Here is a 15,726-nt window from a genome sequence, read left to right as displayed (position 1 = left end):
TTCTTTGTCATCTGTTATCGTTTCGCCATCCTTATTTAATAGCTGAACCACCATTTCTTTCCTCTGCCTTTTACTATGCACGTAGCTGAAGAAAGCCTTTTTGTTGTTTTTAACATCCCTTGCTAACCTCAGCTCATTCTCAGCTTTAGCCTTCCTGACGCCATCCCTGCAATTCTGTGCTATCTGCCTATACTCTTCCTTTGTTACTTGGCCTTCTTTCCACTTCCTATATGTGTCCTTTTTTGTTTTCAGGTCATCCCTAAGCTTTTTGTGAAGCCACATTGGCTTCTTCTGTTGTCTTCCACCTTTTCTTCTTGTTGGAATTGCTTGTGATTGTGCCTTGAGAATTTCCTTTTTTAAAAGCTCCCACCCATCTTGGACTCCTTTTCTCGCTAGCATCGCTTGCCATGGGACCTTACTGATCATTGTTCTGAGTTTATGAAAATCAGCTTTCCTAAAATCCAGGGTACGCGTTTGACTACACTCGGCTTTTGCTTCCCTTAGAACCAAGAACTCAGGTACAACATGGTCGCTTTCCCCCAGAGTTCCTGTAACTGCTACTTTATCCACTAAGTCATCTCTGTTGGTTAGGATCAAGTCAAGGATAGCCGATCCTCTAGTTCCTTCCTTTACTTTCTGTAGGAGGAAGTTATCCGCCACACAAGTCCGGAATTTCCTGGAGGGGCCATGAAATTTCTCCCAACAAATATCGGGGAAATTGAAGTCCCCCATTACTACTACATCATGCTTCCTTAAAACATTGGCTATTTGCTTTTCAAAAGTTTCATCCTTGTCTTCTCCTTGATTGGGTGGCCGGTAGTAGACTCCGACCACCAGGTTCCTTCTATTCTTTGCTCCATTTATTTCAACCCAGATGCTCTCGATGGGGCTACCAAGCTCCTCCTCCTGTATTTCTGTGCAGAGATATGTATTTTTCACATACAGTGCAACCCCACCTCCCTTTCTGTTCCTCCTGTTCTTTTTGAACAAGTTATATCCTTCAATTGCTGTATTCCAGTCATGAGAGTCATCCCACCAAGTCTCAGTTATACCTAAAAGGTCATAATTTCCCTCTTGTATCAAGAGTTCAAGTTCGTTCTGTTTGTTTCCCATACTCTCGGCATTAGTATATAGACATTGAAGACCATGTGCTTCATAGTCTAGCTTTCTTCCTACATGTTTCTGAAGACTATTATTGGGTGTTATTAGAGCTGTTCTCTCCGTTGCGGTGCATGAGCCTTCATCCATTGTTACTCCCCCCCTTTACGTCTCCCTTCCCTGTAGGATTCAGTTTACAGCCCTCCTGATGAAGTTCTTCATGCTGTGGCCAAACACACGCATACCTGGCGAGTCCATGGGTCTTCGCGACATACTTGGGTCTCGATCCCACGCAGCAAAGAGTCTCCCACTACTACCACTCTTCTCTTCTTCTTCTTGTAGGCCTGGGTTTCATCGCCTCTGTTTGACTGACCTTTAGCCTCTTGCTCACTCTCATGCAGGTTCCCCTGTGATTCTTCCTCTGCAGGCTGTCCTCCAGTCTCATCCGCAAGTACCTGGAATCGGTTCCACAGCTCCACTGCTTCCACCGGTGCAGAGTGGCGTCTAGTTCTTCTTCTCCTAACCGTCACCCTTTTCCAAGGAGTATCCTCTATTCCATTTTTCTTCACCTCAGCATTTCCCACTGCCTCATCTTGCTGTTGCTCTTCAAGCTTCTGGTCTGCCCTTTGCTGCTGTAGTTCCCCCATTCTGTCCAAGAACTCTTCGTGTTCTCTTATTCCCCGGAGGGTCGACAGTCGCCGCTCCAGTCCACTTACTTTTTCCTCCAGCAGCGTGATCAACTTGCACTTGTTGCAGGTGTAGGCCATGTTGTTCTACGGCAAGAAAACAAACATTGCACACACCTTGCAGGTCACCACCACTGGAGAGTCTTGTCCTTCCATAGCCTCTTTTCCCTTTTTGTGTCTAGCTTTGTGATTGTTCTAGACTAGCCTGTGCCTGCTCCTCTACTCAGTAGGGGTTAAAAGCAGAGTCCCACTGGTGTGAAAGTGTGTGTTACAAGACAAATAAATGGAAAAAAGTTAGTTAAAATAAAAAATAAAAATAATTAAAAAAAATGTTAGGGGCCTCCCCCTTGACCTCCCCTGCCGAACTCCCCTGGCCAACTCCTGTTTGCTCCCCCTGTATGCTCGCTCTGTTCGCTCGCTCTCTGGGAGCTTGCCTGCTTCTGTAGTCCCTGGACCAGCTGGAGCAGCTTGCTGTGTTCTGCTCTGCTCAGCTGGGAGGCGGGAAACCGACTGAAGCTTCCTGCCCAGTCAGCTGCTGGGAGTACTCAGGCCACACCCCTCCAATTCATTTGGAGCTCTCAGAAGCACCTGGTGAGCTCACAGCCAATCAGAAGGATAAAGGGCAGCCCCCTGGGCTTCCAGCAACCCACTTACCTCTTAGCCTCTGTCTCCTTTGTCTCCTTTGTCTCTTCAACCACTGCAACTCCCTTGGCCAACTCCTGTTTGCTCCCCCTATTGGCTCGCTCTGTTCGCTCGCTCTCTGGGAGCTTGCCTGCTTCTGTAGTCCCTGGACCAGCTGGAGCAGCTTGCTCTGCTCTGCTCTGCTCTGCTGGGAGGCGGGAAACAAGTATTGATGACACTGCACCCCAAACCTCCTGATGATAGCCCCCAGCGGCTTCACATAGATGTTAAATAGCATCGGGGAGAGGATGGAACCCTGTGGCACCCCACAAGTAAGTGGCCACGGGTCCGAAACCTCCTCTCCCAGTGCTACCCTCTGGTACCTGCCGGAGAGGAAGGACCGGAACCACCGCAATACGATGTCCCCAATGCCCAACCCCTCCAGGCGGTCCAGGAGGATACCGTGGTCAATGGTATCGAAAGCCGCTGAGAGGTCGAGGAGAACAAGGAAGGAGCATTCACCCCTATCCAGAGCCCTCCTCATATCATCTACCAAGGAGACCAAGGCCGTTTCTGTCCCATGCCCAGGCTTGAAGCCCGACTGAAATGGGTCTAGATAATCAGTTTCTTCCAAGTGTGCCTTCAACTGCACCGCCACCACCCGCTCAATCACTTTGCCCAAAAATGGCAGATTTGAGACTGGGCGAAAGTTGTTCAAAACTTGAGGATCCAAGGAGGGCTTCTTTAAGAGCGGTCTTATCACTGCCTCCTTGAGGGCTGATGGCATCACTCCCTCCTCAAGGGAGGCATTCACCACCGCCTTGATCCCCTCACCCAGTCTCTCTCTGCAGCCCATAATGAGCCAAGATGGGCAAGGATCAAGTAAGCAGGTGGTCGGCCTTACAGATGAAAGCACCTTGTCCACTTCATCAGGAGGAAGAAGCTGGAACCGATCCCACAAAACCAGTTTGCCACAGGCCGCCTCTTGCTCACTAACTGTATCCACAGCGTGCAAAGTAACACACCTAATCCGATCAATTTTATCTGCAAAGTGCCTTGCCAAGGGTTACACAGGAGGCCTTAGAATGCTCCAGTGGTTCCGGAGCCACAGGACCGACCAGGCTCCGGACCACTTGGAACACCCTCCTGGGACAGCACTCTGCAGACGTGATGGAGGCAGCATAATCCTTTTTTGCTGCCTTCACCGCCACGTGATAGGCTGAAGATACAGCTGTAGCCCGTGTCTCATCGTCTTTGGAGCGAGACTTCCGCCACCGGCGCTCTAGCCGTCTCACCTCCTGTTTCAGAGCTCGTGACCGCGGATTGAACCATGGTGCAGTCCAAGCCCTGTTCAGGGAGAGAGGGCATTTCGGAGCCACCTGATCTAATGCCCCAGTGATTGCGGCATTCCAGCCACCCACCAGGGTCTCGACCGAGTGGCTGTTGGCATGCCCCAGAGAATCCCCAAGCGCGTTCAGGAATCCATTTGGATCCATAAGACGCCTGGGGCGGACCATTTTAATGGGTCCTCCACCCCTGTGGAGGGGTTGTGGAACGGAGAAGTCCAACATCACCAGATAGTGATCTGACCATGACAAGGGGGTGGTGGATATACCCCCGACTTCCAGATCACTCCCCACTTCTCCAGAAACAAACATAAGGTCTAGTGCATGACCGGCTACATGGGTGGGCCCAGTTAGAATATGGTGCAGCTCCCAGGAGGCCATGGTCTCCATGAAGTCCTGAGGTGCTCCTGTGAGGATGGCCTCCGAATGTACGTTGAAGTCCCCCAACACCAGTAAGTTAGGGGACTGTACATGCACATCAGAGACCACCTCAAGCACCTCGGCCAGGGAGTCAGTCGTGCAGCGGGGTGGACGGTACACGAGCAGAATCCCCAGACTGCCCTTCGGGCCCAACCTCCAGTACATGCACTCAGCAACCTTGGTCTCCCGGAGAGGGGGTCTGGTGAAGACCAAGGACTCTCGGTAGATAACAGCCACTCCCCCTCCCCGATCCCCAGCCCTCGGCTGCTCTGCATACGAAAATCCAGCTGGACACATGGCTGCAAGGGTTGGAGCAGCAGCCTTGGCCAGCCAGGTCTCCGTAATACATGCCAGGTCTGCACCCTCATCCAGGATCATGTCATGGATGACGGAGGTTTTCTGGGTAACAGACCTGGCATTGCAGAGCAGCAAATGAAGGCCAGAAGATGGGGTCACGCCTCCCCCAGCCATCCTTTGGCTCTGGACAGGCCCGGAGCAGGGGACAGATAGTACACATCTCTCCCTTGTTTCCCTTACCTGGCATGGCCTGCCCCTAGCGCTCTGCCAGCGCCTGCCGCCCAGCCTCGGTATGTTCTGGCCCCCAACACTCCCCCCACTGCCTCCATCAGGTGGACACATGCCCCCTCGCTCCCGCCTATCAGGCAGGCTACCCACCCCTAAAACCACACCAAAATCCCCCAGGAAAAAGAAACACACACACACACCACAATTAAAAATCCCCTTAAAAATAATGCCAGGCCGGAGTCCACAGGGAAGGGAAGGCCAGGTGGTGGTGGCGGCGGTGGCGGCAGCGGCAGCAGGCCCGCCTCTTCCCCGGTGGTGGTGGTGGCGGCGGCGGCGGCCTCTCCTGCAGGCCCTGGCTCTCTCAGGCCACCTCAGCCAGCCAGCTTATGTAGCCCCTCCAGGGAGGGCAGGTGGAGCAGCACAGCTGGCTCGGTACCTGGGGGCCTGGTCCTGCAGGGACTGGCGGTCTGCCAGGCAGAAGTCTCCAGGGAAGGCCTGGTGGTGGTGGCAGTGGCAGTGGCAGCGGCGGCGGCCCGCCTCTTCCCCGGTGGTGGTGGTGGCCTCTCCTGCAGGCCCTGGCCCTTCTCACTTGCCTGCCTGTGAGGGCAGTTAGGTGGGCGACTATATGAGAGAGGGCCTTTTCCATAGTGGTCCCACACCTCTGGAATAAGTTGTCATCTGGGATCCATCAGGCCCCATCATTGCAGGTTTATAAGAAGGCCCTGAAGACTTACTTCCTTACTCTGGCCTTCCCCCAATTATGTTTTATCAGGCTGGGTTATAGCTGCAGTGGTGTTGTAGGCTCTGTCTTTTGCTGATGTTTGTTGTTTTGTGAAACTTTTGCTGCTTTTATTACCGCATCAGGTTTTTATTAGGAATTTTATTATATGCATTTTATTGTTGTACGCCGCCTTGGGAGGGCTCCTGCCCTGAAAGGTGGCCTATAAATATTTTAAATAAATAAATAGTCTTTGTGCAGCAGCTCCCACACAGATTGGTTAAAACTGTCCATGCTATCACATGTCCAAAAAGAAAGATATTTCATAGAATCATATTGTAGTCTACCTAAGAGGTAAGTAGAAGTCTCTGTATGGCAGGGTGCAAGTTTGCACAGCTTATATTACCTATTTTGATATAGCAGCTTAGCAGTCCTTGCAAAGTGCATCTTCCTTATCTCGTTGAAAGCCTGTCTTGCTTGTCAGTAACTTTTAGAGTAGACTAATAAAAAACAAAGGAAACTGTAAGGGGATATATAAGGTATGTCAACCCCCATTATAGCAGGCTTCTTCAAAGAGAAGATGAAGTTGGTAAATCTGAGTGAGGGTTGCCTCAGAACTCCATTATTTGCTTTGAGATGACTGAGTTGGCTGTTGCTGTGTTGAATATAGATGAATGCCATATGTTTTATGTCTTTGTTTAATAGCTACACTGCAGCTACATTAGCTGCTTGTTAACTGGGGAAAATCAGAGAAGAGGCTTAGCCTTAGTATATAGTGCTTTCCACTTGAGAGGATTCAAGACAAATTAATTGCTTTTGCTCCTTCAGAGAGCTATTGTGTGTCATGTATGTGCTTATGAACTGAAACCTTTGACCTTCGTCAGAAAAATTAGTGTAAATGTGCAAAGATCAACTTTGTGAATCAAACCTTTTGTCTGGCAGATATTTACGGAAGATCTTCCTGAAGTGGAATCCCTCCCACGAGAAAGAGTTCTCAACTTCTTGATAGAGAACTTTAAAAACTTGACTATTCCCTACTTGGTAAGAATTCCAATTGTAGCAACACAGTTTGTTCTGATAAAAGACTTTCTATGTGTGGGTGTTGGTTGTTGTTGTTGTTGTTTTGTTTTGTGTCTGTTTTGCTTGGGATCCTGTGATGTGCCTGGGAGAGAGGACATATGGCCAAGTCAAGGCACTTGAGGGGGCCCCAATTAGTGTGGTTACGGGTCAAGGGAGATATGGCGTCGGGAGGAGGGCTAGCCAGGTTAGGGGAACGCGGCCCAGACAGTTAAAGTCTGTGCCGTGTTCCGGCCCTCCCCGCAGCTGCAGGCATGGTGGTTGCCCTATCAGCCTGCCTTCAGGTCTCCGGATGCTGCTTTTAAATGCCAGACTGGTTCAAAGTAAGACCTCCCTCATCCATGACTTAGTAGTGGATGAGGCGGCCAATCTGGCATGTATAACCGAGACCTGGGTGGGTGAGCAGGGAGGAGTTAGTCTCTCCCAACTCTGCCCACTGGGGTACTTGGTTTGGCATCAGGGAAGACCTGAGAGCCGGGGAGGGGGCATTGCTGTGGTCTATAGGAATTCCATTTCCCTCTGCAGGCTCCCTGTCCATGTGACCACTGGTCTGGAGTGTTTGCACCTTGTGTTGGGAATGTGGGACAGTTGGTGTACCACCCACCCTGCTGCTCAACAGAATCCCTATCTGAGCTGACAGAGGTGGTCTCTGGTGCGCTGTTGCGATCCCCCAGTCTGTTGGTTTTGGGGGATGTCAACATTCGCACTGAGGGCACCTTGTATGGGGCAGCTCAGGATTTCATGGCCTCCGTGACGACCATGGGACTGTCCCAACATGTCATCACCCCAACACATGTAGCGGGGCATACTCTAGACTTGGGTTTTCGCAACTGGACATGGAGATGGTGGTCTGACGGTGGAGGACCTTGCATCAGTTGCCTTGTCATGGTCACCTCATTACCTGCTGACGTTTAGACATACAGCAGCTTTTCCCCTCTGCAAGGGTGGGGGACCTATTAAGATGGTCCATCCCGGAGGCTAGTGGATCCGGATGGTTTCCAGAGGACTCTGGGGAGGTTCCCGGCTGATATGGCGGGCTCTCCTGTCGAATCCCTGGTTGATCTGTGGAATGCAGAAATGACGCGGGCAGTTGACATGATTGCTCCTGAGCGCCCTCTCCTGAGTAGAGCTCGAACTGCTCCGTGGTATACCCCAGAGCTGAGAGCGATGGAGGAGACGGCTTGAGTACAGATGGAGAAGAACTCCTAGTGGATGCAATCGAATGCTGGTATGTGCCTATGGTAAAGTATATTCAGGGGTAGTCAGGGCGGCAAAAAAATATCATCTTGCTGCCTCTATTGGACCTTTACCCGCCGCCCATCAGAGCTTTTCAGAGTCTGGGGGCTATTACATGCTGGCCCTAAGGATGCTGAAGATCCCCCGGAGGCCTGCTGTAATGCATTTGCTAAGCACTTCCAGGATAAGATCTCTTGCATCCGCCATGGACTTAGACTCCAGTCTTATAGCAGGTGAATCTGTTGAGGTATCCAGAGCTCATCCTTGTCCTGTTCTCCTTGATGAGTTTCAGTTGGTACAGCTCAAGGACGTTGACAAGGTGCTTGGACAGGTGCATGCAACCACCTCCGTCTTGGATCCTTGCCCCTCTTGGCTGATAAGGAAGGAACAGCTGGCTGGGCCAGGGAGTTGATTAATGCCTCCTTGCAAGAGGGAGTGGTCCTGGGCTGCCTCAAAGAGGCAGTAGTGAGACAACTCCCAAAGAAACTCTCCCTAGACACGGAAAATCTTAGTAATTTTAGGCCAGTGGCAAATGTTCATTTCCTGGCAAGGTTCTTGAGTGGGTGGTTGCCAGCCAGCCCCAGACACTTTTGGATGAGACCGATTATCTAGACCCATTTCAGTCGGGGTTCAGGCCAGGTTTTTGCACGGAAACAGCCTTGGTCGCCCTGTATGATGACCTATGCCAGGAGAGAGACAGGGGGAGCATGACCTTGTTGATTCTCCTTAATCTCTTGGTGGCTTTCGATACCATCGACCATGGTATCCTTCTGGGATGGCTCTCTGAGTTGGGAGTGGGAGGCACTGCATTGCAGTAGTTTCGTTCCTACTTGGATGGTCGGCTCCAGAAGGTGGTGGTTGGGGAATATTGCTTGGCCCCGTGGATTCTCCAGTATGGGGTTCCACAGGGATCAGTTCTGTACCGCATGCTATTTAACATCTACATGAAACTGTTGAGTGTGGTCATCCGGAGTTTTGGGGCATGTTGTCATCAGTATACTGATGACATGCAGCTCTATTTCTCCTTTTCATCTTCTTCAGATGAGGCTGTGGATGTGCTAAATCGGTGCCTGGCTGCAACAGTGGACTGGATGAGGGCTAATAAACTGAAACTCAATCCAGACAAGACTGAGATGCTGCTGGTGGATGGTTCTTCTGACCAGATGGAGGGTGTTCAACCTGTTCTGGATGGGGTTGCACTCCCCCTGAAGGAGCAGTTTCGTGGCTTGGGGGTTCTCCTTGAGCCAGCTTTGTCACTTGAGTCTCAGATGACCTTCTACCAACTTTGGTTGGTGGCCCAGCTATGCCACTATCTGGTCAGGAATAACCTGGTTTCAGCTGTCTATGCTCTGGTAATCTCCATGTTAGATTACTGCAATGCACTGTACGTGGGGCTGCCTTTGAAGACGGTTCAGAAAATGCAGCTCGTGCAAAATGCGGTGGCCAGATTGATAACAGAGCAGAAGGTCCAAACATATAACACCGACTCTGGCCCACTTGCACTGGCTGCCAGTATGTTTCCGAGCCTAATTCAAGGTGCTGGTTTTAACGTATAAAGCCTTACACAGCGTGGGACCACAATATCTGACGGAGCGCCTCTCCCGACATGAACCTACCTGTATACTACGCTCAACATCTAAGGCCCTCCTCCAGCCGCCTACACCAAGGGAAACTCGGAAGACAGTGACAAGGGAGAGGGACTTTTCAGTGGTGGCCGCCAAATTATGGAATGATCTCCCTGGCGACGTCCACCTGGTGCCAACATTGTTATCTTTTTGGTGCCAGGTTAAGACCTTTCTCTTCTCCCAGGCATTTGGCAGGATATAAGTTTTAGTTGATCCTGGAATGTCTTATGGTTATGGTTGTTTGCTTTTGTGATTGTTTGAAGTTGTTTTAGATTTTTCTTATGTTAATGGTTTTTAATCTTTGTATATTGTATTTTTAATGTTTTTAATCTATGTAAACCGCCCAGACAGCTCCAGCTATTGGGTGGTATAGAAATGTTCATCATCATCATCATCTATCTGACCAACTTGTGAAGGCAAATGAATTATAGCCATACACTGAAAACAATCAATCTATAATATAGCAGCAGTTAGTCTAGGAGGTGCATAGTCATCTTTTTGAGTTCCTGATGATCACGCTTTAAACTGTTGGTGGAAGATGCAGCATGTTTTGCAATGGGCTTTCATACACTGGATGTGTACATATATTTACAGCAACATATAATCGACATCTGGGAAGAGGCTGGTTCAGAATTCCACAACTGCCTGATTCAGCTCTACTGTGAGAAAGTACAAGGCTTAATGAAGGAATATCTCAGCTCTTTTCCTCCAGGTATTTTCACCCATGGTCGTCTTCGGTGTGCAAAAATAAAAGAAACCAAGGCAAGCTATGGAAAAGGGATAGCTGCAGGCAGGAAACGCAAAGGTGATTCTGTTGATTCCAGACTTTAGGTAGCTAATTTTACATAGTATATGTTGGTTACATAGTCTCTGTGTTGTTGGAAACATTATTGAAAAGAAAAGATATTTTGGGTGAGATGTTCAGAAATGTTGTCCTGCTGTTAGTGATCTCCAGTCAGAAAAATGATTCAGTATTCTATAATGTCTAATGAGAGTGGGACTCTACAGATAACAAAGTATATCAGAAACAGTAAAATGAATTTATTAATATATGCTGTTCTTCTCTTGCAGATAAAACACCAGTGCCAGCTGGAAAAGAGGAAGGGGAACTAGGAGAATACCGACACAAACTTCTTTTCTTTCTTGAGACTTCCAGTTGCTACAATGCTGAGCAGCTCATTAGTGACTTTCCCTTTGATGGTAAGGGATGGTCAAGCAGTTGTTGGTGTCATTCATGCTGGGCACTGTCATCTGTATTTATCACAGTAGAATCTTTTTAGATTTTGTTAACATTTCTTCTAAAAATAAATAAATAAATAAATAAAGAAAGAAAGAAAGAAAGAAAGAAAGAAAGAAAGGAAGGCACAATCCTATGCATGTTTAGACAGAAAAAAGTCCTACAACTCCCAGCCAGCATGAGTCAGGAATGCTAGGAGTTGCTGGACTTTTTTCTGTCTAAACATGCATAGGATTGCGCCCTAGGACATTTTAGGTACTGGGAAATGTATCATAGTTCAGTAGTCCTTTCCCATTGGCATTCTGCATAAGTGCCAGTTCTTTAGTATTTTTGTAACTGACACAATGGGATTCCCATTCATGTCCATCCTGGCCTGTGTTGAAAGAGCTGCTTCATAATAGCCCTCTGTAGATTTACCTGCTATCACCTTCAGAAGAGAACTGATAATGTGAACAACAATGTTTGAAATGCTGTTAGTTGAGAATAATTCAGGTGACCGAAAAAATGATGAAAAACAAATGAGGCTATATGATCTTACCGTACTCTAAAATAATCAGAGCTTGTTGGTGCTTCTCTCCAGGCACTGTAATGAAATACAATTATTTATATACCAATTTGTATGGATAATGGCTTTAAAAGGGGATTGAACAAATTCCTGAAGGAGAAGGCTATCAATGGCTTCTAGTCCTGTTGGCTATATGCTACCTCCAGTATCAGAGGCAGTATGCTTATGTATACCAGTTGCTGGGGAACATGGACAGGCAGGTGCTGTTGCATTCATGTCCTGCTTGCGGGTTTCCCATGGGCAGCTGATTGGCCACTGTGTGAACAGAATGCTGGATTAGATGGACCTTGGTCTGAATCATCACGGCTCTTATGTTCTTATTCTTTCTTCAACCTCTGTTGCTTAGTTCCTTCCTGATCTTTTACTCATTTTTATGATGTATTCTTATAGTCTACTTTGCCACATTATGTTGCTGCTGAGGGTGGTACTAGTCACTTTTGTATTCTTCTTCCCAGGCCTCCTAGAAGAACGTGCTCTGCTGTTGGGACGGATGGGGAATCATGAACAAGCCCTTTTTATATATGTTCACATCCTGAAGGATACCAGAATGGCTGAAAAGTATGTCCTTTCTCAACAGTGATACTTTGTTACTCTGGCAATTGATCTGCTTTCTGACCTGTCTGAGCGGGAGGTGTATGTAGCCTGTGATATATGCTACAATCTCCAGGTGCTCATTTTCCACCTTCATTTCGCTTCCTGTATATCATGCTGCAGTTGGTGTTGCCACAGCTTCAGAATTGCGTTGTCTTTTTCGCCTTTCCCTGTTGACAGTGAGAGAGAGTACCTCAAGCACCTACCATATTTTTACTAACTTCTCAGATATATTTTGCAGAGCTGTTGAGCAGTTACTGGCAAACCATTTTTCATTGGTTTATTGAAGATTTATATTAGAGCACCTTAGTCACCTATGTCATTGATTTCTCACCTTTGTTTTGGGTGTGAAATTAGTCTTTAAAGTTCAAATATACTACAGTATGGCACCTCACTGTAATTGGCAAGGACGCCCTAGTAGCCAGTTCATAACAGTCTAGAAGAATGGACAGAGAAATCCAAAGTCCCAGAGCTACCAGTGGGGGTGTGAGGGCGGGGGAGAGCGCCACAATTGGGGAGGACCTCTTTTTGCCCTGGCGGTCCAGTTCCACCTGCAAAGGTTGATGGTTGTTTCTGCCAATGATAGCAAGCATAAGGTGCAAAATTGTAAGGCCCACTGGACCCAAAGCTGCTCCATTCCCCTAGGAAGGGCACAGATAGGGGCCCTTGGCTACACCAGCCTGGATCTGGTGGAGCTAGTTGTTACTATGGTTTCATTCTTATTCTTATTCTTATTTACATTTCTATACCGCCCAATAGCCAGAGCTCTCTGGGCAGTTAACAAAGATTAAAAACATTGAAGATACAATATATAGAGATTAAAGCCATTTACATAAAAAAAACACATGAACAGACAATATACACAAAAGCAACATATAATGAAAACAACTTCAGACAATCTCAAAAGCAAACAACCATAAACATAAGACATTCCACGATCAATTAAAAGTTATCATATGCAGCCGAATGGGAGAAGAGAAAGGTCTTAAACTGGTGCTGAAAAGATAACAATGTTGGCGCCAGGCGGACGTCATCAGGGCGATCATTCCATAATTTGGGGGCCACCACCGAAAAGTCCCTCTCCCTTGTTGCCGTCTTCCGAGCTTCTCTTGGTGTAGGCAGCTGGAGGAGGGCCCTAGATGTCGAGCGCAGTGTACGGGTAGGTTCGTGTTGGGAGAGGCACTCCGTCAGGTATTGTGGTCTCACGCTGTGTAAGGCTTTATATGTTAAAACCAGCACCTTGAATCAGGCTTGGAAACATACTGGCAGCCAGTGCAAGCGGGCCAGAGTCGGTCTTATATGTTTGGACCTTCTGCTCCCCGTTATCAATCTGGCTGCTGCATTTTGCACGAGCTGCATTTTCTGAACCGCCTTCAAAGGCAGCCCCACGTAGAGTGCATTGCAATAATCTAACTTGGAGATTACCAGAGCATAGACAGCTGAAGCCAGGTTATCCCTGTCCAGATAGGGGAATAGCTGGGCCACCGACCGAAGTTGGTAGAAGGCCAAAGATGGCTCAAGGAGAACCCCCAAGCCACAAACCTGCTCCTTCAGGGGGAGTGCAACCCCATACAGAACAGGTTGAGCACCCTCCATCCGCTCAGAAGAACCACCCACCAGCAGCATCTCAGTCTTGTTTGAATTGAGTTTCAGTTTATTAGCCCTCATCCAGTCCATTGTCGCAGCCAGGCACCAATTTAGCACATCCACAGCCTCATCTGAAGAAGATGAGAAGGAGAAATAGAGCTGCATGTCATCAGTGTACTGATGACAACGCGCCCCAAAACTCCAGATGACCGCACTCAGTAGTTTCATGTAGATGTTAAATAGCATGGGGTACAGAACTGACCCCTGTGGAACCCCATACTGGAGAATCCACAAGGCCGAGCAATATTCCCCAAGCACCACCTTCTGGAGCTGACCATCCAAGTAGGAGCGAAACCACTGCAATGCAGTGCCCCCCACTCCCAACTCAGAGAGCCATCCCAGAAGGATACCATGGTCGATGGTTTCAAAAGCCGCCAAGAGATCAAGGAGAATCAACAAGGTCACGCTCCCCCTGTCTCTCTCCTGGCATAGGTCATCATACAGGACGACCAAGGCTGTTTCCGTGCAAAAACCTGGCCTGAACCCCGACTGAAATGGATCTAGATAATCGGTCTCATCCAAAAGTGTCTGGGGCTGGTTGGCAACCACCCACTCAAGAACTTTGCCAGGAAATGAACATTTGCCACTGGCCTAAAATTACTAAGATTTTCCGTGTCTAGGGAGGGTTTCTTTGGGAGTAGTCTCACTACTGCTTCTTTGAGGCGGCCCAGGACCACTTCCTCTTGCAAGGAGGCATTAATCAACTCCCTAGCCCAGCCGGCTGTTCCTTCCCTGCTGGTTTTTACCAGCCAAGAAGGGTAAGGATCCAGGACGGAGGTGGTTGCATGCACCTGTCCTAGCACCTTGTCAACGTCCTTGAGCTGTACCAACTGAAACTTATCCAGGAGAACAGGACAAGGATGAGCTCTGGATACCTCAACAGATTCACCTGCTATAAGACTGGAGTCTAAGTCCATGGCGGATGGAAGAGATCTTATCCTGGAAGTGCTTAGCAAATGCATTATAGCAGGCCTCTGAGGGATCTTCATCGTCCTTAGGGCCGGCATGTAATAGCCCCTGGACGACTGAAATGTTCCGCTTGGTGGCGGGTAAAGGTCCAATAGAGGCAGCAAGATGATGTTTTTTTGCCGCCCTGACTACCCCTGAATATACTTTGCCATAGGCACATACCAGCATTCGATTGCATCCACTAGGAGTTCTTCTCCATCTGTACTCAAGCCGTCTCCTCCATCGCTCTCAGCTCTGGGGTATACCACGGAGCAGTTCGAGCTCTACTCAGGAGAGGGCGCTCAGGAGCAATCATATCAACTGCCCGCATCATTTCTGCATTCTACAGATCAACCAGGGATTCGACAGGAGAGCCCGCCATATCAGCCGGGAACCTCCCCAGAGTCCTCTGGAAACCATCCGGATCCATTAGCCACCGGATCCATCTTAATAGGTCCCCCACCCCTGCAGAGGGGAAAAGCTGCTGTATGTCTAAACGTCAGCAGGTAATGAGGTGACCATGACAAGGCAACTGATGCAAGGTCCTCCACCGTCAGACCACCATCTCCATGTCCAGTTGCGAAAACCCAAGTCTAGAGTATGCCCCGCTACATGTGTTGGGGTGATGACATGTTGGGACAGTCCCATGGTCGTCACGGAGGCCGTGAAATCCTGAGCTGCCCCATACAAGGTGCCCTCAGCGCGAATGTTGACATCCCCAAGAACCAACAGACTGGGGGATCGCAACAGCGCACCAGAGACCACCTCTGTCAGCTCAGATAGGGAGTCTGTTGAGCAGCGGGGTGGGTGGTACACCAACAGAGTCCCCAGTCTGTCCCGCAGGCCCAACACAAGGTGCAAACACTCCGGACCAGTGGTCACATGGACAAGGAGCCTACAGAGGGAGATGGAATTCCTATAGACCACAGCAACCCCTGCCCCTCCCTGGCCCTCAGGTCGTCCCTGATGCTGAACCAAGTACCCCAGTGGGCAGAGCTGGGAGAGACTCACTCCTCCCTGCTCACCCACCCAGGTCTCGGTTATACATGCCAGATTGGGCGCCTCATCCACTACTAAGTCATGGATGAGGGAGGTCTGACTTTGAACTGAACTGGCATTTAAAAGCAGCATCCAGAGACCCGAGGGCAGGCTGATAGGGCAACCACCATGCCTGCAGCTGCGGGGAGGGCCGGAACACGGCACAGCCTTTAACTCTCTGGGCCGTGTTCCCCTAACCTGGCTAGCCCTCCTCCCAACGCCATATCTCCCTTGACAGGTCTTAACCACACTAATTGGGGCCCCCTCAAGTGCCTTGACTTGGCCATATGTCCTCTCTCCCAGGCACATCACAGGATCCCAAGCAAAACAGACACAAAACAACAACAA

General features: G+C 49.1%; 1 protein-coding gene across 6 annotated transcripts in view; it reads left to right on the top strand.

Annotated features, from left to right (window-relative positions):
- VPS39 (VPS39 subunit of HOPS complex) overlaps positions 1-15,726 on the top strand; it is a 52,821-nt gene that overhangs the window by 24,625 nt on the left and 12,470 nt on the right. For all 6 annotated transcript variants that reach the window (XR_014789510.1, XM_084846505.1, XM_084846478.1 and 3 more), the window contains 4 exons: positions 6,357-6,455; positions 9,947-10,064; positions 10,424-10,552; positions 11,610-11,712. Coding sequence is in view for 5 of the 6 variants with exons in the window: in XM_084846505.1 (XP_084702631.1) it covers positions 6,357-6,455; positions 9,947-10,064; positions 10,424-10,552; positions 11,610-11,712 (449 nt within the window). In the remaining variant the exon portion in view is untranslated. The remainder of the gene's footprint in view (positions 1-6,356; positions 6,456-9,946; positions 10,065-10,423; positions 10,553-11,609; positions 11,713-15,726) is intronic.

The sequence above is a fragment of the Heloderma suspectum genome, chromosome 1 (assembly GCF_057233095.1).
Source record: "Heloderma suspectum isolate Gila_16-S chromosome 1, 16-S_ref, whole genome shotgun sequence".
In the NCBI taxonomy this organism is placed as follows: Eukaryota; Metazoa; Chordata; class Lepidosauria; order Squamata; family Helodermatidae; genus Heloderma; species Heloderma suspectum.
Note: the sequence above shows the minus strand (reverse complement) of the source record. Positions and strands in the feature narration are given on the sequence as shown.